The sequence below is a fragment of the Pinus tabuliformis genome, chromosome 3_2, assembly GCF_031772625.1.
Source record: "Pinus tabuliformis cultivar Carrire ecotype Pingquan chromosome 3_2, CPIR1, whole genome shotgun sequence".
Classification (NCBI taxonomy): Eukaryota; Viridiplantae; Streptophyta; class Pinopsida; order Pinales; family Pinaceae; genus Pinus; species Pinus tabuliformis.
Window position 1 is genome coordinate 698380322 of NC_142302.1, and position 24005 is coordinate 698404326.

A 24005-nucleotide genomic window follows, 5' to 3' on the forward strand; every position below is an offset into this window, starting at 1 on the left:
GTTCAAGAGCGACTTGCTACCAATAAAGATTCTTTGAGTTTTCTTCCCAATTTTTCCCTAGTCATTGCTGACCAGTACCTCTTTATTTTTGTCAAGCTTGAGGAGGATAACATATGCTTGTTCTATAATTTGCCCTTCGGGCAAACCCATCGCTATGTTTTAACGAGCCTAGCGATAGTGAAACTCGTTCTCGTCTAAAGACAAGTTTGTCGCTATTAATCTTTTTAACGAGCTTAACGACAAATATAACTCGGTCCTTTTCGTTTTTAGAGAGTCTGAAAAGGTACGTAAAGGTAACTCCAAAATTCCTTTTTTGTCATCTAATCCCTTAAGTCCGAAAAAGTATAAAACAATACAGAAGGGATGAGTTTTCGATAGTTTTAACGAGCCGAACAAAACAAGCGCTCGATCTTTTTGTGCAATAATCCCTCAGGTCCAAAAAGATTAAAATCTAGAGGAGGGATAGCACTTCCAGTCGCTTTAACGAGCTGGAAGGCCAAAACTCGGCAATGTTTTCATATTTTACGAGTCAGTTGAAAAGAGCTTAAAGAAGACTCGTCTTTTGAGGAACGAGTGATAAAATGGATAGCAGCTGATTCCAGGTGAGGTTTGGAATTTTCCAATCACGGTAGTGTCACAAGGATGGCTAGTGAAATCACTCTTCGCAGCTGTTCCTCAAAATGGGTAAACAATCAAATGGAGGTGAATGGTCGGCCAATGAAAAAGTGGAGGTGACGGTGCAAACACGACCAAGGCTTTAATGGCTGAAGTACTACATTCACAGTGGTTATTTACCGGGGAATAGTTCATTTTTTAACGAGCTTAAACGCGGGTGGAAACATTTGCTCATGTATTATGTTTATTTTTTAATGAGCTTGAACTATGTGCTAAAACTGCTCGATTAATCCAGTCATATGATAAGAATGTCTCATATAAAACAACAACTTTTAGATTTTTGCCCCACATCCTTTCTTCATGCAAGTTAGGTGACGACTAATCCTACGAGTTTAAAGGGTTAGCCTACGGGTTTAAAGGGAGGACCTAAAAATTTAAAAAATAAATAGTCGCCCTTCGCTTGCACTCCAAAAGGTTTGCATGCCCCCAGGTATAAAATATGGTTTCAATATTACCCCTTAATTTGCAGACAAAACATTTGTTCTATCAGGAGAGGCCTACCTCTTACAAGTTACCTAAAGATTGTTCTATTCGCGGCACAAACAAAACACTTTTTCAGCGATGTCTACCAAGATAAACAAAGGTGAGTGACGACGTCTGCAAACTCACATAACTTTGACAAGAGAATCTTATTCTAGAATAAGCCCTCTTCCACTGACGGACGGGGTACAGACTAGTCATATTATCCCGCGGAAACCTACCCTATACCTGAATTTTTCCTGCCGAAGCAGACCAGGACGCATGCCCCCTGGGTTTCAGTCATATCCCTCCGAATTACTCGCGCTCATCAGGAGGATGGACTGGGGATGGAGACATTTCTTGCGTGAAGAGACCATTTAGGGATGGTATATGACTATTTGCTATGCGTGATCCAGGAAATGAAAGCTGGTCCCCGAGCTTGACCACTCTTCCTTCGTGCGAAAAACACATTACTCTAAAGAGTGAGGAGACGATGGCTCCCACGCAATAAATATAGTCTCGTCCAAGGAGTAGGTTATAATCCAAGGGTCCTTGAACTACCATGACGTTCATGCGAACTGTCTTCCCTCTCAATGTTATGGGCACATCGGGAAGGATCCCTAAAGGTCGACTGGTTCCTTTATCAAAGCCTATCAAATTTCTCATCTCAGGCAAAAGCGATGGCGAACAAAGTGCTTTTCAAGCAATAGAGGAAAGGATACTCACAGAAGCCCCCTCATCTATGATGGTACCAGCCATGACCATTCTATATATTTGAACGATAATTTGGAATGGTACACTTGCTGGTAGGCGGGGTCTGCCTAGTTGATTCCAGTCGAAGGAGACAACTAGGTTGCTTGGAGGTGGGACTGAGTAGACGGCCAGATATGGCTCTGATGAACTTCCTTCCTGCAGTAAAGGAACGGGTAGATTGCCCCCATGTTCGTCGGAGTCTAGGTTGATGAAGAGAATTTGGACGGTGTCATCCTTGTTCTCTTCAGTGACTGTATCATCCGAAGATAAAACCTTTGAAGGCAAGACCGGGTCAACTGCCGCCTCTACCTTTTGACTTTCGTCTGGTATCGATTCAGTTGGTTTATCTTCAATGATAGGCGCTTCAGCCGACCACTTGAGCGGGCCATCTGGATTCTCAACTAGTGACGGACTCGGCAAGAGTTTTTTATATCCAGGAGGGAGTTGTAATGGTGAAACCGGATGATCATCCAAAACTATTTTAGCTTCGTCTAAGAAGGGACAATGGTGGAGGGCATGATTGCCTTCGCACAGTTTACAAGGAAATCTGGTTTTCCCTTTTTGTCCTGGGGCTTCACTTTCACTAGTTGACGGTGCGCTTTCAACATGATTGCCAGAGGTTGATGACACCGGATTGTGCAAACGAGGAGACCAGTCCCTTAGTATACGGCGGATGCAAGGACAATCTCTGTGAAAGTGGTCTCCTCTGCAAATGACACATGGTGATTTAGGCCTTGTCGGTGCTGTGTGCGGATTTTCGTTAGACGACACTCGTTTTCCCCCATTCGGCTTTGGCTCCTTCTTCTTTTTCTCTTTCTTCTTCTTTTCCTTCTTCTCCTTAGGAACTTGGCTTTTAGCTTTACGAGTTCCATCAAGCGAAGAGGAAGGAGGAGAGGAAAATTTAGAGGAAGTATAAGGCTGGTGGGAAACTCTGGACTCGTCTAATTGCTGATTCGATAGTTCAGGAATGGTGGTGTTCTGAACGACATTGGTTGAGAAGAGCCATACTGGCAAGCCAATTGTCATTCCTGGAAGCGACAATGTGGCCAAATGGGGCGCACCAGCATCTCCCCAAGAGGAGAAGGGACTAGGATTTCCTCCAAGGGGAATTCCTTGGTTGGTAGGCTCCATTTTCTCAACCCAAGATCAACGTAGGAAAAGGGTATGAATATTCCGTTTAAAATAAATTTTAACACGCTTTGACACAAATTGTTTTTTCAGTTTTTAAGAGTCGAGAAAAACCAAAAGATGACTCTAGTCTCCTTCGATTTTTAATGAGCCTGAAGTGACAAGTGCTCAGATGGACCTTTTCCATTAAGGAGTCTGAAAAGGAACGAAAGGGACTGCTCTGGAGATCTAGGTAGAGAGAGTACCAAACCAATCGCAAAACTGCAGAATACTTTTTATGGTACGGCAGTCAATCTTCCCGAATGTTTTGTTCGGTGCATTGCGATCAGTAGGGCGGCCGACACGGCTTCCTATGGATAAAAGGTTTTAAGCCTATAGGGGTCTCCCAATATATACTCGACGGTACATGGGAGCACAAGTCCGTATTGGCACTTATCGTCTCAAAGTGGAGGAATCACCCAACCATCAGTGAGGACAACAGTTACCAGGCTTTACAACGCCGGAATACGTCTCTAGCCTAGACCTCTAAATGTTGTGCGTTAAGTTCCAAAGCATTGTTAAGTTCATTGGATTTATTTTAAGTTGATCTTTCTTATGAAGTTTGCCTTTTGGGTTCACCACGAGATGTAGATGTAATTCCTAAAATGCAATCTAAAGATGATAAGCAAACTTTTATCTCTTTTCAGCAATGAAAATCCTAGCTACAAGGGGAAAAGAAAGACACAATCTTTTCACAAAGATCAAAGAGCACACTGTAAATGCACTTTCCTAAATCAAGCCAAACAGACTGTCAATATGCAAATGCACATGTGAATGTATTTGTTTTTCACTTTCTTAATATTGATGCCTAAAAAGAAAGTTGATGTACAAATCTGAATTTGCTTTCAAGTGACAAACACAAACAAGCTTCTTTTCGAAATCAAAAGGTAGAGATGATTACGACACTTTATGATTTTGAAATAAATACTCATTTCGACACTAGAAAGTCACAAATTAAAACCAAAGGCAAAATTAAAAGCATAATCAACTGTCAACAGCAAATAAACTTTCTCCTATGATCAAAATCGACACTTGTGACAGATCTAAATCAAAGGACGACAGTATGACTATTCTTCTTCTCGCAATGGAAAACTGTAAATGACGCCACAAACACACAAAAACATCTACAGTCTTTTTGTACAAAGGAGGTGGAATTACGGCAAAGAAAAGGGGTTTTTAAACAGACACATACACTGATCAAAGGCTGCAAAAAACAGAGACAAAACTGGAAAGAATGAAGCAAAGAACCTTAGCTGCACAAGGCAAGGCTGATTAGCGCACCTGTTACACAGAGGAACTGGATTGCAGCGCAGGTTGCCCTCTCGGGAACTGTGCTAAAATGCAGGAACTCTTCACAGTGCCTGCGCTGGGGCAGAAATGAGAATTCTATCCGGGTTCTGGGTCACGGTTTGCAGTTTAATCTATGGTTTTTGGCCGAGTAAAAGCAATCAGTAATGCACAATTAGAGGGTAGATTTAAAGAAGGTGTAAGAGCTATCACAAAGGGCAATCAGATCATTTGTGAATCAACTGTTCAAATCATAAACAGATCCAGTGAATGGATTGAAGTAGCAGATGTCTACTTTGCATTTGTTAATGGCAAATGCAGTTCGATTGCTACTTCTAAGTTTATGAAATAAACAACAAGAGAAACACAAACAAACTAACTAGACACGATCCTCAGTGGAGTCGGGATTTTGTTAACGGGAAAAGTGTCTATTCAAAATGACCCTATCCCACTAAGGTGTGACAGTGACCTTAGAAACAAACAGAGAAAAACTACTTTTGTATTCCTCTTTATGAACTATGAACAAAGAGGAATAGGATGAACCAACCCGTGTCTTGCGCTAGTCCTTTGATCCAATCTCTCTCTTCTTTGACAGTCCTTACTTTCCCAGCTTCACCAAGTTCCTGTAAGATCACTGAAAAAGAAAACTACACAAAGGCATAGGTTTATATTCATAAAAAGCTTAGGATCAGATTTAAGCTAAACATACAAATGTAACAAACATCAATGATACACAAGCATGTAGGAGAAACTCAAATAGTTTTATTGATATAACAAGAAGATCCAGGAGGAGTTACAACCGATGATTCCTGATCCAACATCAACCTCCTAGCAAAGAAGCCCCTCTTCACCTCCAATAAAGCATAAATCACCCAATACTCTGATATCTATCTCAAAACCAACAACAATTCTCTGCAATGTACAAAATTCCAGCCCCTGGATCTCTGGGATGAGGGATCCATATATAGATGTATGCAAGGAGGATGAGTCAGCTTATGATTTGACTAGTGGCTTCTCTCTGTCAGTTCTTGCTTCCACTTGGAGACTGAGAGCTTCTTACTCATCCTTGGTCGAACTCAGTGAGGCAAGTGTCATTGGAGAAGATTCTGGAAGCTTCCATTGTCTTTCCACCTCGCGGAATGGCACTGCCATTTTTCATTTCCCGCTCAACACACTCTGGTAGTGCATTTAGGTGTGTTGCAACGCACCTAGCTAGTGTATTTGGGTGCTATGCAACGCAGCTAGCCAGTGGAGCAGCTGAAATGATCCTGATTTGACTGATTCTGAGCAGTTTCTGGTGGAGAACTTCTAGGAGAAGCTGTAATTTGTTGACCTTGTTCCTTTAGGGGTCGGAAAAAAACTTTTAGGGACTTAGGATCCCTTGGTTTATGGACATTTCATGCTTAGAGCTGTAAGGCACAAAAATGTCTATAACATTAAGCAGAGCCATGTTGGTGTGGTATGTGTGACCCATCGGGTGTACTGTTAAGAAACCATGCTGGTGTGGCATGTGTGTGCAATGGGGTTTAATATTAAGTAGTCATGTTGGTGTGTCATGTGTGACCCATGGGGTGGCATCCCAATGTGATTTTCATGGCTTAGGTGCCCGTCGGTAAAAAGTAAAAAGTAATAAAAAAATTACAAACAATCCTTTTCAAGAACTTATAATATATATACATCACATTAAGTTAAATTTAATAATAATGATACATATTCATTATCATTATGTTTAGGAATATATTACTAATAAAAATAATAATTATCAAAGATATAATTAAAAGTAATATAATAAATAGTAAATTTAAATTGTTGACCATATAAATTGAAATAACAATTATAGCTCCAAGGTTTAACTGAGTTTGCTGAGTCCCTAATGCTAAATACTTCACAAGTTGGGAGGTCACGTGCTCGATGCCCCCTTGGGGTTTGGCCTACTTGTTTGGTCGACAATTCAATAGGATGTAGCGGCCACCTAGTATCCCTGAACCAACCTTAAAAAAATTTGAAATAATAATTCATATACTAACCATTATATTTTAAGACTTTATATTTAAATTTAATTAATAAACATATAAAAAATTAATATTTATAATTTTTTTGTAAATTACATAGCTATCTATATATCAATCTATATCATCAATGTTGTTTTTATCACTTTAAAAACTGAATTAAAAAGATTACAAAATATTTTAAAAAGTGCAATAAATATGTACATATTTGTATTATGATGGTTTAAAAAAATTAAAAATAAGAATAATTTTATACATAAAAATATGAAATTTATATAAATATGAATAATATTATTAATAACTAGCATAATGTCAATCTATCAAGAATGAAACCAATCAAATCCGTTAAAAATTTAAAAAAAAAATTGAGGTTTTATTCTCAAAATATAGTTTATATCTTGAGAAATTTAATCCCACAAAACATGATAAATGTAATTCAAATAAATATATATTAATCTATATTAAAATACAAAAACATTTAATTTCTTCCTTAATTAAACATCAAAAAAATTATTAATTATATAAAAAAAGTACTCTTCCCTTTAAAATAAAATATTTTTGATGATGATGATAATGATGATGATGATGATGATGGTTAACATCTGTTGAGACCAAACATTGGTCTATTGGACCTAAAGAAACAAATTATTTATTTTGATTTAAGATTTTATTCCTATACTCAAAAAGCTTGGAGAGAAGCCTCACGAACTCACTACAATTTTGACATTGTAAAAGGCTAGGAAGGTCAGTATTGTAACAAAGATTATGAAACTGAGATCTATTGTGGTTGTACGTGGGGCACTCTAAGAGGAAGTGGTTTTCACCCTCCATGTTCCTATTCTCACATATATGGCAGATCCTTTCCATCCATGGTGTTTTAGGAACTGCCCAATGACCTGTTTCACTATGGAGCTCATGAGAGTTTGTTCTAATATTTGCTATATTAATTTTCTTCTTTGAGCTAGTTAAAATAGAGAGATACTTTTGATCTTCTAGGTTGGGGTTGATGACCTTCTTATAATAACTTAATTTTCTTTTAGCCGCTAAATCTTTCTCACACCACATTTTTTCTTTCAACTTAGAAGTAACAATATTTTTAATGTTATTAATGTTTTGCAAAGCATCATTTTCGTTGATCTCCCAATAGTTTAACCAGGTCCTTGTGTCTTTATGCCACCCCCGATTGAACCTTAGCTGGTTTTGGCTGGAATTTAAAGCTAGCTTAGGAAGTCTATGATTGTCTATGTTATTGAGTTTGTGCTTGTACAACAAAAATCTAATCATAGCTAGGCTCTCAATAGGGAAAGACCTGCTTCTATAAGGAGAATAGGATAGGGTGTATTACTTGTAATTTTCAGGTTATAAGTTATAAAACACTTCTGGATTTGCTCAATCTTTCTTCATGATTCTCTGGAGATGCTGCAACCCCAAACCTCATAGCCATATAAGATAACAAGAGTGACTAAAGTTTCAAAGAGGAACTTCTTTTTATCCCACATTACAAGGTTTGTTGTTTACAATTTTTTTCAAGACCAAAATAAGATTTCCACCCCCCATTAATCCTTTTCTCAATGCTATGGTTCGAGCTGAGCTTGTGATGAATATCAATTCCTAGGTACTTGTAAGAATACACTTCCTCCAAGTCATTATTGTCATATATAAAATTAGCGTAAGTGTCCTTCTTGGATATGGTAATCATAACTTTTGTTTTGTCAGTGTTAATAGTCATACCCATGGTAGAGCAGAAATCCTTAAGAAGCCTAAGTTGCTTATCAAGATGAGATGGGCACCTTGCAAAAAGAACAATATCATTAGCATAGAGAAGAAGGACGATGACTATCCCAGCTAAGATCGTTCCATCGCATCCTGCTTCCTCTAAATAGCCTTCAAGGTTATCGATGTAAATGCCAAATAGGGTAGGGGAGAGGGGGAAACCTTGTTTAACTCCGATGTTACACTTAATATCTTTTGACCACCCCTCATTGCTCTTTAGCTTAGCAATTACATTCTCTTATAACCTTATAGCGTCAGCTCTCAACTCGAGAGGAACCTTTAGCTCTTCTAATCTATTCCAAAGGTTTGATCTAGGAACCGTATCGAAAGCCTTTCTAAAGTCCACAAAGCAACAAAATAAATTGGATTTATCATTATGACATTCCTCCGCAATGATCGTAAGTGTAACGAGGTGGTCTGTTGCTGAGTGATGCCTTCGAAAACCTACTTGGCCTTTAGCCCGCTTACCTTCACTTTCAAGCCATATGCTTAACTTCTTTTCCAAAATACTACCATATAAATTGGCTAAGAGAGGGTTGATCATAATTTTCTGATAATTAGAGGGGTTATTTGTATCCCCACTTTTAAAAATAGGGATAATGAGGCTCTCAGTCCAAGGTTTAGGGAACCCTTGCTTGACTGCCTGATTGAAAAGCTTATGGATGTGGGGGATGAGGACAGGGCCTCCAATTTTTAAGATTTCCACCTGGTAACCTTCAATGTCCTTAGCTTTCCCATTAGTAGGCAGTTAACCCCAAACTTAATGTCTTCTAAAGAGAAAATTTCTTTCGTTGTGAGCAGGGTTTCCATTTTATCCATGAAATTTGGAGATTCATAGAACTTTTTAAGATAGGAATTCCAATCGTGAAAAGCAATTGTATTATTATATTTAGTCTTCCTAGTCAGAATCTGCCTCCAAAATTTCTTAGGAGCTACGTTAGAGAGGTGTAAGAGATTCTCCTACCTTTGACGAATGTACTGCCTCTTTTTCCTTTTAGTTAGGGCTTTGTACATTTTTATCCTGTCCATTTTAAGAGATTCATCAACAGCTTCCTTAATTGCACTCCTCGCACTTTTACAATCTTTGTCATACCATAGATTTTATATATCTCACACACTTACAAAAAAAAATTAAAAGAAAAAATAATTATTATTTGCATTTCATTATGAAGAAAATGTGTAATTTGTTATTTGTTTAATATAGAATTGGTTTATAATATCTAAAATAATAATAACAATAATAATTTTTTTATATAAATTATAAATAAATTATTTTTATAATATAACGTAAAATATTCTAATATATATTTTATATAAAATTTAATCAAAATAAATATTTGTTTTTAATCAAGGTATTTTAATAGTGTATTGTTTTAGCAATTTTTTTTTATATATTTTTATGTATTTTTTATTTTTGTTTTTAAGTTTTTTATATAATGAGAAAATATATTATAAAATAATTGTCAAATCCGTAAAAAAGACAATTATTATTAGTTGTTATTTTAGAATGTAAGCTCATTTATTATCTATATTGAAGGTAAACCACTTTACTTAAAATTACTTATTGATGATTCTGAAGGGGCAAGTTTTCATTCCTCCCAAATGCCTTTAGATTTTAGATAGTTAACTTATTTCATTAATTTAAAACCAACTCCTAAAAAAACAAAAACAAATCAGCTATATATATATATATATATATATATATATAAAATAATCAGAATTAAAAATAAATAAATAAATACTACTTTTGGAAATTTGACATCTAGATCTGAAACTAAAATGGGTAAAAAACTTACATTAACATAAGAATCATAACAAAGTCTATCATAAAAGATAACACCATCACTAGCTGCTCCAACTGAAATTCACGTGCAAGGAATCATATTGAACTCCACCATAGACGGTAGTTCCGTCGGTCTCTCTGAACGAAAGTTTGATGTTGTTCAATTCCAACTGGTTAAGATTCCTATGAAACGTCTCGATACGCACATAGAGAAGCGATAATATTTGATACAAGTAGGCTTTTCCAGGCAAGGTCAGTTCTGGTACAAGTAGGCTTTTCCAGGCAAGGTCACTTTCGGCGATGAAGTACAGCAATTAGATTTTGATTGTTAATGAGGACAGCTAGGTTGTATCTCGAGGTTCAGAGCCGCTTACTCACAATTAACAAAGGGCCCCGCACCTTCAAAATTAGAGTCTAAACATGGCCGTAGAGTTATCACAAAACACGGAAACTAGGCATACCATCTCCGGTGGAGAAATGGGAGAGAAGAAGGTGGAGATGAAACGCATTCAAAACCCTAGAAGCCGCCATACTACATTCTCGAAACATATTTCTTAAAGATGCATGAGAGCTTTCTGCTCTCTCCGATGCCGAAATAGCCGCTGTCATTTTCTCTGCAACTGGCCAGATTCAGGAGTTTGCAAGCCAAGAGGAGTAAGTCGTCCATCCCTTTCGTTAACTTTCTTTCTTCAATCTATTTATTATCATGACAATTCAACTGTCATGTATGTGGTTTTGGTAAAATAGCTGTTAGCTTTATCATGACAATTCAAGTGTCATAAAGGTTATTAAAATGAGCATGTCTAGAGATCCGTTTCGTCAACAGATGTTAGCATACCCAACCATGTCGAGAAAATGTGCCAGAGAACTTTAAAGAATGATCTTTTCTGAACAAAAAAAAACTTTAACGAATGATCTGCAATTATTTTCGTGAATGGGGTAAATTCCTTACAATTAGTTCACAGAGTTTAGATAATGTGAGCAGGTTTGGTAAATGAGTGGAGTTTAATTAAACAAAATGGGTGATTTCTGTCAATTGATTTCCACATGTGTGCTGCTGTTTCATGTATTCAGCCTCGTGGACAGAATGTTTTCCGAATAACGAAATACCATTTGCAAATAAAATGGTTGTTTTTAGGAAATTGATTTCCATAGGAGCTGCTTTTTCAAGTATTCAGCCTCTGCTATTGGACCAATTCCAAATAGCAAAAGATCATCTAGAAATAGAAGGTTAGATAATAATAAATCTCTACGCTTTATCTTCCATTTCTTTCGAGAGCAGAGAAAACAAACTTCAACCACAAAATGCTACTTAAACCTTACGCTATCGTGAAGAAAAGCAAGGGCGACAATGGAAACACTTAACTTCGTTCCTTTGAAGGTTTGAAAATACAGGGCTTCCTTTGAGATCATCGAAAAGCTACTTAAACCTTAAGCTATGATCAGGTTTGGAAATACATGATAATCAATTATTTAGAAAAAATGTTGTATACTATTTAATTAAAAAAATAAAGATATAAACCAGCAAGTCATTAGACTAGCTCTCCTTCAGGTTTCATGATAATGTTGATTAAGAGTTCAGTTGCGTATCCACTGTCGGCAAAAAAAGTTGTAGCCCTATTGTCATAAGGTGTATTATTGTAATTTTTTGGCATTTATTTCACTAAACTTTTATTGTCATTAGTAGAATTTTTTTTTTTTTTTTCTTTTGGAATACAGATTTATCATTATTCAAATAACGTTTGCAATACAATTTTTTATTATTCATTATAACTTTTTTATTATATTATCCTTTATAAAAATATAACTAGAATTTTATAGGTTATTTTAAAGAATTTTTAAGTTTCATCTTGCCATTGTGATAAAAAGTTTCAAAAAAATATTTGAAAGATTTGTTTTCCATTTACAATTTTTTTTAATATTTTTTTGGTTAATTTGTTAATTAAAATTATTTTTTATTAACTTAAAATATTAATATATTAATTTATTTAACATAATTACATTATGTTAATATTGTAATTAATTTTATTATAAGAATATATGTTTTTTCTAGATCTAAAAGAGTTAGAGTATGTGCATGTCCATGAATTTTGACAACCAAATAGGATCTAAGTCTTAAAACCAAAAAAGCCTGGTAAATTAATTTAGTGTCAACCTTGCCAATAACAATTATTTATTTATTTATTACATCAAGTAGTTATTATTTTGCTTCTCCTTTAAAATACATATATCATATCTTATGCTCCCTCGTTTAAGTAAACCAAACCAAAAGGGCAACGCTAGAGCTTTTGCCCATGTAAGCACTTTAAACTAGATAACAACACCAAAGAGATAAAAAGATCAATCTCCCATCCTACTCTAACATCATCTATGGCTAAAGTATGCTTCAACTAGTATTTATAGACAAAATAAAATAAAATAAAATTATTTTGATGAAGAATCAACTGAGACGGTGTCACTTATTCCACTCTCGTAATCAGAGATAGAGAACTCTAGATTTTCTATCTTTTGAAAAAAATCAAATCTTTGTCAATCGGCGTCCTCATATGTATATGCATTTCACCAATGCACAAAAGGATTTGTTATTGATTTTCTAGACATTCCACTATGACTTTCCCCATAATTTTTTTGAGTAATGTGTATAGTTTGCATACGTCTTGTTTATCTAGTCATTGTATCCCCAATGTCTAGTATCCATCCACCAACATCTTCCTCCACCTCTACATTAGTGATGAATCCACATTCAATTATGGCCTCCTTTTCCACGTCAATAATTTTACTAGCAATTAGAGGTGGGGTTGATTTGACATATACTACTGTTGATATCTTCATAGAGTGTTTTGATGCTCAAGTTAGAGGGAATTTGTTTCCTTGATGTGGCCCTTAGATTACCAGAACAAGATGGAAAAACCATGTTTCACAAATAGCTAACTGAGCGTGTTGAGGGGTTAGGAGTGAAAAGTCGAAGGCACAACAAGCTTGAGGGAAGCCTACTGGAAGCACTTAGGAAAAGGAAGAAGAGAAAAAAACCTACAAAAGAGTGAAAAAGTGAAAATATTTCATGACGAAGACACCGAATATGGTTTCCAAGGGACCTCCTATAGTGGAAGACCATAAAATCATAAAAAGAAGAAGAAATGCAAGCAAGGGAATTTAAAATGAAGGCTAACTAAAATATAGGGACATGACTGTAGAGGGAGCCACAAAGCTGCAACAATGCCAAAGGACATGAACGCTCATTTTGATCATTAAAGAAAAATAGTCAAGGAAGGGAGAAAATGCCAAGAAAAAAAACCAAACAAAAGATTGTAAGGTTGACCCTGAACTAAGACCAAGGTATAAAAGTTGAGAGCTGAGTTTTGAAGAAGACCCCTATCACGACCTCCCTTTCAATAAACTTGGTGATTTAGAAGAAGAAAATTGTCTCAATCACTTTCTTTCTATATTTTTTCCAATTTTATTCACAAAAGCTAGGGGTAAACTGCATTTAGGAATGCCTCCGTCCAATGAATAATTTTTTCCTAAGAAAATCATGAGGTATCGATTGGAAAAGAAACATTTTGTCTTGAGATAACAATAAAAATATATGCAGGTGATCCCAAGATCCTAAATGATGGGGGGGTTCCTTATTGAAATCCTCTAGAATGTTATTGCATTAGCTATTATAGCTCATGTCATTACTATGAAATAGGTTTGGAAAAGTGTGGTATTTATTATGTGATGAGTCCACATAGACTTCGTCATCGTCAAAAACTACAAATAAATTATCCAAAACTTGTGATAATACTCTTTACATGCATGAAGGCATGATATTTCATGCATGAGATTCTTGAGCTAGTTGTATATAAGTGTCCCCCAACTACCAACTCCTACCACATAGAATAAATGTGATCAATTATGAAGACAACCACCACGGAATGAAGTTAGTGTACTCATATAAATTAGTAGGCTCCATAATAAACATAAAAATCCTTACTTCATTATACATCTTATTTTGCTCAAATTAAAAAGAAAAGAATAAATATATAAGTTAAATATATATACGTTTAAAAAAAACATGAAACTAGATTCTTAACCATGGAGATTCAACCCCTCCTACAATGGGGCAATACTATGGCTTATAATTACTAGATTCACAAAAAACCACAAGTCACTTCATATGACATTTTTTTTAATTAATCAATTTATTTAAAAGAAAAGAAATAACATAACTACTTGAAAGATAAATCTAAATTTTTAGTTTGTACATACTATTATGAATATTTTAAAATATTCTATAAACATTAATTCCATATTATCCACCTAATAATTATTAATTATTGATAATTAAATTAAAATTCCAAATATATAAATATATTCTTATATTTTAAAATAAACTATAAATATTTATTTTATAAATAAAATTTATTTATAATAAAAAATATTAGTCTTTCTATTACAAATTATATCTCAAATTTCATTTATAAGTTATCACTTAAAGGTTTAGAGATTTGACTATTCGGTGAGAATATGCTTTGTAAAAATAATGTTAATCATTTATAGGTTAAAATTTGATAACTTGACTTAATTTATTCGACATAAATTATCAATGTTTCCTTTGACTAACATCATTGCTTATCCTGGTTTTAGATTTATCTTTCCTCTTTTATTTCCCGGATTTGTTGGATTTGAAACATAATTTGCTTTTTTTTTCACAAATATTAAAATGTATTATTACATGATATGTCATTCTTATAAAGAATATATAATGTATTTTTAATAATTTTTAGAGTAAATTATATAATGTGTTTTTAATAATTTTTAGAGTAAAAATATTGAGTTTATTATAATTGATTGAGGCATGATATAATATATTTAGTTTTGTTTTTACAAGTTAATCACTAATTTTTTATTTTTTATTTTATCTCCTTTTTATTTATTTCTTTATTTTTTCTATTATTTCTACTTTCATCCATTATAATTTTTTCATCATATTTTCAATTTAAAATAACTTATTATTATATTAAAAACATATTTTAATAAATTTAATTTAATTATAAACAAATATATATATATATATATATATATATATATATATATATATATATATATATATATATATATATATATAACACACACATATATATATATATGTTAATATAAATAGTATTAGTTAATCATATTTTTTATTTTTGTGATGGCATTGGAGGACATTGTTTTATTTTTTTATGAAATCTTTGTCTTTGTTATTTTTTTATTTAACTAAGCTATATTGAAACTAAGACATGTACTAGCTATTATGTAGCCCTTGTTAAAAATGCTAATAAGAAACATATATGCATTAATATAACTCAAATGTAACAAAATAAATATATAATTTAATATACCATTTTATATTATTAATAGTTAATGTGATGAATTTTTTAAATATCAAACCAATCAAGACTAAATAGTTAATGTTATTAAATAAAATAATTATATTATTATAATATAAATTATTATGATTATATAGTTAGGAAACCTGCAAATCACTTTACTACTTAATTACTCAAACATTTTAACTTAAAAATATATATGTGCTTTTTTAAAATAGGGAAATTATTCTGATTACATAATCAATTTAGTTGAGAAAATTTCTTAGCTAAATATTAATTTAGGATGTATCTAGTTAGATAATATCTTTCCACCTAACTAGATTTAATATACTGGTGCAAATTAGCAACATATTCCTTCTTGAACCAACAAGCACTCATAATTCAAGTAGAAGGTATATACTCTAACACTCCTCCTTAATAACTAGTTGTGTTGTTCTCGATCAACTAAGATCTTTGTGAATATGCTTTTCGCAACACACATCCTTCATTATGAACTAAAGTACATCCTAATTAGCAAAGCCTATTTATCGTCCAACTTGGCATTTACAAATGTTAACAAAATGTTGATGTTGATATAAAGAAACATCTATATACCAAAATGCATGAGTAAGCACTACTACAATCCCCAATATACTAAAATGTCATTTGTCTACACAATTTATTCTACCATCATATATTCATATGTATAACTAGCATTTGCACCAAATGTTGCAAAAAAAATGCCGTAAGGCATAAAGTGCGGAAATCCATTATCCATGTAGTGTGTGCATTATTCAACAAGGTGGATCTCTTTAAATTTGTTGCAAACATTTATGTTATTGCATTGCTAATTTATTTAGAATCTACTACTACCTCCTCTTCTTGGAATATTAAATTTCTTATCACCCCATGATGACAATCCCTCTAATTGTTGGAATCACAATTTTTTCCACTTTAGTGGGTTTTCCGTCAATCTAAAGAAACATGAATTTGAGTCACTCAACTAAAAAGAAATTGCTAAATTGCTATTTATCATGTTTTGAGTAAAAACAATTAATAACTCATATTTACAACCCTTGAAATATTTACAACCTTTTAAGTCTTGTATTTATAACACATATTTATAACCCTTTAAAATGAAACTAACTATGTATATTTTTATTAATAATAAAAAGAATCTTCTTTATAAAACTGACACTCACATGCTACTCCTATTGAAAAAGAGTCAATACTCTTTGATAAGAAATATTCTTTGATAAGCAATGAAAGCATTATACTCGACCTCAGGGAACTCAGTGGGCAAAATTATCAATAACTAGTTAATATTGATTTGCATCAATTTCTTTTGGTCCAACCAGCAATTAAAATCCATCCCCTCCCACTGCAACAATAATACACCATATATCACCTTCCCATTAAAACTGAGAATGAGCTGCAAGTAACTATGAGAACGCGGATGCCTCATAAGCATGGAGTTAAGTTTGATCCCTGAGCTTTGCTACAATCCTCAACTGTAGAAATATTGAAATTTTTAAGAAGACTCTGGTCATTTCATAAGCAGCTGAGTTGACAGTAGAGTTTGTTTGTTGCTGAGTCCCAATCATAGAGATGTCTATATGAGTTATGTCAATGTCTAAGTAGAGCTGTTGAATATGGAATGTCGGTGTAAGTCCTCATCCTTGTCCAACCTATGTCAAAGCAAGGATGCTACATAGGAAGAAAGAATTGGTTAATCGGTTCTGGATGATGGCATTTTTCCTAGAAAATGCAATATCTCCTTCATTGATTTCAAAACTCCATTGCTTCACTTGCACCTATCTTCTCAGGCTTTCATATTGATAAAAACAATGTAGAAAATTTTGGTTGAGTTAGTTTCAAACCATAAAATCTACCCCAACTTCATCTAATGGGCTTGTAATATAGCCTTCTTTCCCACATTTTCTTGATTATAAAATAATGTCAAAGTAAAACAAGAGTTAGAAATATTTTTCAACAATAGTCACTTGCATCAGATGATTATTATCTCGCTTGGTTTTCATCCTTATGGCTTAATATGGACGGACCATTTTCTGCAAGATTAGGAAAGCCTACTGTGTCTTTGAAAGATCGATTTGATTAATGGACATAAGTTAAAAATGCAGTGATCATCCAGTAAACAAATATATATACTCTATATATATCAAAGCAGCAGACTGAAGGCACTGAATTTTCCCATTTCAGACTCATATATGATATATCTATTCAAATGTTTACATAAACCAATATTTCATCCACAGTGGCTAAGAGTAGTATATATCAAATATTGAATGCACTGAAATTGCCCAATTCACTCATATATCCACTCAAATCTCTACACAAACCAATATTTCATTCACAGTGGCTAAGAGTATATATCAAAGTAGCAGACTGAAGGCACTGAACTTGCCCATTTGAGACTTATATATCTATTCAAATTTTTAAACAAACCAATGTGTGATCCACAGTGGCTAAGAGTATCTATCAAAGTAGCAGACTGAAGGCACTGAACATGCCCATTGCAAAATTCAGACTCATATCTATTCAATCTTTTACACAAACCAATGTTCATCCACATAGGCTAAGAATATATATCGAAGTAGCAGATTGAAGGCACTGAACTTGCCCTTTTCAGATTCATATATCTATTCAAACTTTTACATAAACCAGTCTTTCATCCACAGTGGCTCGTGATTTTCAAAATTTTTATGTATGCCATAATAAGCACTTCACGAATCAACTAGGAATTGAAGGCACTTGCACAAAGAATATAATAATAGAAAACCAACGTATTCTTCCACAATAATATTATTGATGATAACACTATGCATAAATTTTTATTGCTTTGTTGTAAGCCACAACAGGATCTTGATCTTCCTTGGCACAGATGTTACTTTCAGATGGACTGAGATGAATTTTTGCAACCCCATTCTTCAATCCAACTTTATTCCTTTTCAATTTTGGGGCCATGAGAATCTGATAGCAGCCAACAAGTTTCTTCTTCTCCTTCTCAACCATCTCACCACCATCTTTCTGCTTTTCTTGATCTTTGCCCTGTTCCTTGCATGCACTACTGTTGAAGTCTTGACAGCGGGATTGTTGTTCTTGGGCATCAACAACATTATTAGGTTTAATGGACAGTAATTTTCTCACAAATGAATGCCTGGGTTCGACGGGATTCCCCATCAAATCTCTGAAACCCACAGCCCCCCAGTTGCAGGGATGAATCTGTTCATTCTATGAAGATCTACTCCATCAAGAATCATGGTGCCAAGGTTTAGAATGCCCTATGGGTGACCAGAAGGACGACGAACCTGCAGTGCCAAGAAACTCATCCCACTGAAATCTGTACTCCCGTAGCCCTTGAGGAGAGTGGAAAGCAAGACCCTCACAGTGCCTAGCAGGGTATCCCTGAGGCAACCCACGCAGTATATCTCCATCATCACAGCAGAGGTTTCATAGCGGAGCAAACTCTCTTCCACTCTGAATATGGCCCTGTCGTTCCAGGTAGGGTTTGTGCCCCCTGTTCTGTCAATTTTCGTCGTCATTTTTTTCTCGAAATTGATCCATACAACACAGTAGTTCTGCATCATGCCAAAAAGATGCATCTCCTTCAGATCTTGAGCTGAGATGATGTTAAGCTCCAGCTGTGTGTAAGCTTCCCCCATGATGTAGAGTGAAATTACTGCACAAGGAAACGCAATATTCAGAGACCACCCTGATTGAAATTACAAGAGAAGAAACGCCATGAATGAAATCTTTTGAAATCTGAACATTGTATAGAACTGACTTATAAGACAAAACACATCATAGAATCTCTATCTCATGATGATGAAAGCAGATGGAAATCAGTGCAAAAGGCCACCCCAAATGGTCATGATCGAAGCCAAGAAGCATAAAAACTCATTCATAGATACAACAATAATGGAACAAACAAAAACAAATTTGTAACAAATCCATTTGTTGTTTCATTTTAGAATTTTATTGTCGTGATTTCCATTTCAAAACTCCATTACTTCACCTGCACCTATAGTCTCAGGCTCTCATATTAACAAAAACAATGTACAAAATTTTGCTTGAGTTAGTTTTAGATTATAAAATCTACCCATTTCAAAACTCCATTGCTTCACCTGCACCTATCTTCTCAGAATCTCATATTGATAAAAGCAATGTAGAAAATTTTGGTTGTTAGTGTTAGACTATAAAATCTACCCATTTCAAAACTCCATTGCTTCACCTGCACCTATCTTCTAAGGCTTTCATATTGATAAAAACAATGTGGAAAATTTCAGTTGAGTTAGCTTCAAACCATAAAATCTACCCCAAATTCATCTAATGGGCTTGTAATATAGCCTTCTTTCCCACATTTTCTTGATTATAAAATAATGTCAAAGTAAAACGAGAGTTAGAAATATTTTTCAACAATAGTCACTTGCATCAGCTGATTATTATCTCGCTTGGTTTTCATCCTTATGGCTTAATATGGATGGACCATTTTCTGCAAGATTAGGAAAGCCTTGTGAATCCTTTAGTTTCAAAGTAATTCTTTCAGATCACTTGCCTATCTATCTGGAGTCTAGACCTCTCAAACGAAGAGGCCTAAAAACATACCATTTTCATTTGAACAGCTGCAGTTTGGCAACCCAGACATAGAAAATAAAATCCAGTATTAGTGAAATGAAGACACTCACATTACATGAACAAAAATGTGAAGTTTCAAAGTAATTCTTTCAGATCACTTGCCTATCTATCTGGAATCTAGACCTCTCAAATGAAGAGGCCTAAAAACATACCATTTTCATTTGAACAGCTGCAGTTTGGCAACCCAGACATAGAAAATAAAATCCAGTGTTAGTGAAATGAAGACACTCACATTACATGAACAAAAATGTGAATCCTTTCTAAGAAGCTTCAAAATCTAAAGAAAAAAGCGGAACAACTAGGTTTTTGTAAACATATTCAAAAGAAACATGAACTGGAGATAGAGATGGTTAGTGTTGTAAAAGAAAAGGAATTGATATTGTGGCTTGAAAACGACAGATGCTTCCTTTATACTTTTTAAGTGCCAAGCATAAACCACCTTCCAATTTAAGGAAGGATAACAATAAGTACAAGGAAGACCACAGATGCTTCCTTTATACTTCAATTGTCAAGCATTAACCAACATTCATAAGGTAGGTGCTTCCATAGACTCTATCTGATCATGTGACCAACCAGCCCAACTTAACAGCCATGACAACATCAGCAGATCAGTGGCCCCTTGCGGGGCCACACCAGCCCAACTTAACAGCCATGACAACATCAACTGATCAGTGGCCCCTTGTGGGGCCACACTAGGCCACATTTGGGCAAACCACTATGTAAGAAAATTAAAACTTGGTGGAAACTGTAGCAGCAATCCACTTTCACCTACCCATCTTGTCTCTCATGGCTAGTCTTCAAATGAATAGAGGAAATATTACCGAGTCATGAACTTTTAAATGAGGGCATATTATCAAAAACCTTGAATGAGACTCATGAGAATCTATAAAAGAAACAAAGAAGTCAGACATGCCTGACTTAGTGGTTGATACAGTGCTTAACCACATTAATCACCCTCATTCAAATACTGGAAGGCATAAAGCCCTGCGTTATTAAAAAGTTCATGAGTTTGATAGGGTTCAAATTCAAAAAGATAAGAAAAAGGAGGTATTCTGTAGACAGAAGTCAATAATTCAATGGCTTAAAGATGGTGGAAGAAGCGGTGCCTGTTTCCTTAAAACCACTCAGAATAGAAGGGTTTATAATAAAATTTCTGTAATAGAATACCAGACAACATAGTAGTAACTCAAATTTGCAAGGAAATCTACTTCGACCTCTACTGACGATGCCGGTTACTGAAGAAGAAATACAGGATGTTGTTTCCCCAAGAAAAGAATAAGCCTCCTGGGACTGAATGGGTTCCCAACTCTATCTTCCTCATAATATGTGGCTTTTAAATAATGTTAATCTTCTTGGAGCAAAAGAAGAATCTACGAACTCTGGCAGAATAATTGAATTTCTACCTTCCTGAATGCCCATCACAAATAATGAGGGAGCTTTAAACTGGACTATTTTAGACCAATCTCCTTGTATAATACTTCAATACAAGATTATCGCGAAGGCCCAAATCTAGTCTCCCTCCTGAATTGTTAATCAAGTTCAGGAGGGGTAACAGTATGTTTCTCAAACTTGTCCTAGGATTACAAATGTTGAGGCTTCCCACTAGCCAGGTCAGATTCCCTCTTCCTGCATTTAGACATAAGGTAGGAAATTTAGCATCAATCACTGATAACTCAGTAGCAAGCTTGGCAATTGGACGAACAGATTTAATCCATGGCTGGTAGAGTTACAAATATCCAATACATTTTCTGGATTATGCCATCGTATCCAAGGACTTTCTGGATTTCTCTTTTTATCAGACCAACGTTGAATATTTCTCTATCCATGAGATTGCAACTAATATAACCCATGTTGTGGGAAGCCACATCTTTTAAGATTCTCCAGATTTAAGTCTTCTCTCTCCAATTTTGAGGATGTAGCTTTCCGTAATTGTGTTTCATTCTTTTTGGAATTCTAGCAAAATACATCTTTGTTTTTTTTTTCTTCTCTGAGGATTTTTTAGTCGACAGGCTCAATTTACAGAGCAGTATGAGGGAATGTGTAAGTTTGTCCATCAATTTACAGTGCAGTATGAGGAATGTGTAAGTTTGTCCATCAATTTACAGCGCAGTATGAGAGAATGTGTAAGTTTGCCCATCTTAGTATAATGATAGGCACTGAACTTGCCCATTTGAGACTTATATATCTATTCAAATTTTTAAACAAACCAATGTGTGATCCACAGTGGCTAAGAGTATCTATCAAAGTAGAAAATTGAAGGCACTGAACATGCCCATTGCAAAATTCAGACTCATATCTATTCAAACTTTTACACAAACCAATGTTCATCCACATAGGCTAAGAATATATATCGAAGTAGCAGATTGAAGGCACTGAACTTGCCCTTTTCAGATTCATATATCTATTCAAACTTTTACATAAACCAGTCTTTCATCCACAGTGGCTCGTGATTTTAAATATTTTTATGTATACCATAATAAGCAATTCACGAATCAACTAGGAATTGAAGGCACTTGCACAAAGAATATAATAACAGAAAACCAACATATTCTTGCACAATAATATTATTGATGATAACACTATGCATAAATTGTTATTGCTTTGTTGTAAGCCACAACAGGATCTTGATCTTCCTTGCCACAGATGTTACTATCATATGGACTGAGATGAATTTTTGCAGCCCCATTCTTCAATCCAACTTTACTCCTTTTCAATTTCGGAGCCATGAGAATCTGATAGCAGCCAACAGGTTTCTTCTTCTCCATTTTCTCAACCATCTCACCACCATCTTTCTGCTTTTCTTTATCTTTGCCCTATTCCTTGCATTCACTACTGTTGAATTCTTGACAGCGGGCTTGCTGTTCTTGGGCATCAACAACATTATTAGGTTTAATGGACAATAATTTTCTCACAAATGAAGGCCTGGGTTCGATAGGATTCCCCATCAAATCTCTGAAACCCACAGCCCCCCAGTTGCAAGGATGAATCTGTTCATTCTGTGAAGATCTACTCCATCAAGAATCATGGTGCCAAGGTTGAGAATGCCCTGTGGGTGACCAGAAGGACGACGGACCCGCAGTGCCAAGAAACTCATCCCACTGAAATCTGTGCTCTCGTAGCCCTTCAGGAGAGTGGAAAGCAAGACCCTCACAGTTCCTAGCAAGGTATCCCTGAGGCAACCCACACAGTATATCTCCATCATCATAGCAGAGGTTTCACAGCGGAGAAAACTCTCTTCCACTCTGAATATGGCCCTATCGTTCCAAGTAGGGTTTGCACTCCCTGTTCTGTCAATTTGCGTCGTCAGCTTTTTCTCGAAATTGATCCATACAACACAGTAGGTCTGCATCATGCCAAAAAGATGCATCTCCTTCAGATCTTGAGCTGAGATGATGTTAAGCTCTAGCTGTGTGTAAGCCTCTCCCATGATGTAGAGTGAATTTACTGCACAAGGAACCACAATATTCAGAGACCACCCTGATTGAAATTACAGGAGAAGAAACGCCATGAATGAAATCTTTTGAAATCTAAACATTGTATAGAACTGACTTATAAGACAAAACACATCATAGACTCTCTAGCTCATGATGATGAAAGCAGATGGAAATCACTGCAGAAGGCCACCCCAAATGGTCATGATCGAAGCCAAGAAGTAGAAAACCCCATTCATAGATACAACAATAATGGAACAAACAAAAACAAATTTGTACCAAATCCATTTGTTGTTTCATTTTAGAATTTTATTGTCGTGATTTCAATTTCAAAACTCCATTACTTCACCTGCACCTATAGTCTCAGGCTCTCATATTCATAAAAACAATGTACAAAATTTTGCTTGAGTTAGTTTTAGATTATAAAATCTACCCATTTCAAAACTCCATTGCTTCACCTGCACCTATCTTCTCAGAATCTCATATTGATAAAAGCAATGTAGAAAATTTTGGTTGTTAGTGTTAGACTATAAAATCTACCCTTTTCAAAACTCCATTGCTTCACCTGCACCTATCTTCTTAGGCTTTCATATTGATAAAAACAATGTGGAAAATTTTAGTTGAGTTAGTTTCAAACCATAAAATTTACCCCAACTTCATCTAATGGGCTTGTAATATA

General features: G+C 34.8%; 1 protein-coding gene across 1 annotated transcript; it reads right to left on the reverse strand.

Annotated features, from left to right (window-relative positions):
- Positions 1 to 22839: 22839 nt before the first annotated feature.
- Positions 22840 to 23322, reverse strand: LOC149182537 (protein SRC2-like). Its single transcript, XM_089414588.1, has one exon. The coding sequence runs from the start codon at positions 23320 to 23322 to the stop codon at positions 22840 to 22842; it is 483 nt and encodes a 160-aa protein (XP_089270714.1).
- Between the last annotated feature and the right edge of the window lie 683 nt (positions 23323 to 24005).

Excerpts from the sequence above, each read along its gene's own strand:
- LOC149182537 (XM_089414588.1), bottom strand. The coding sequence starts at position 23,322 with ATGGGAGAGGCTTACACACAGCTAGAGCTTAACATCATCTCAGCTCAA.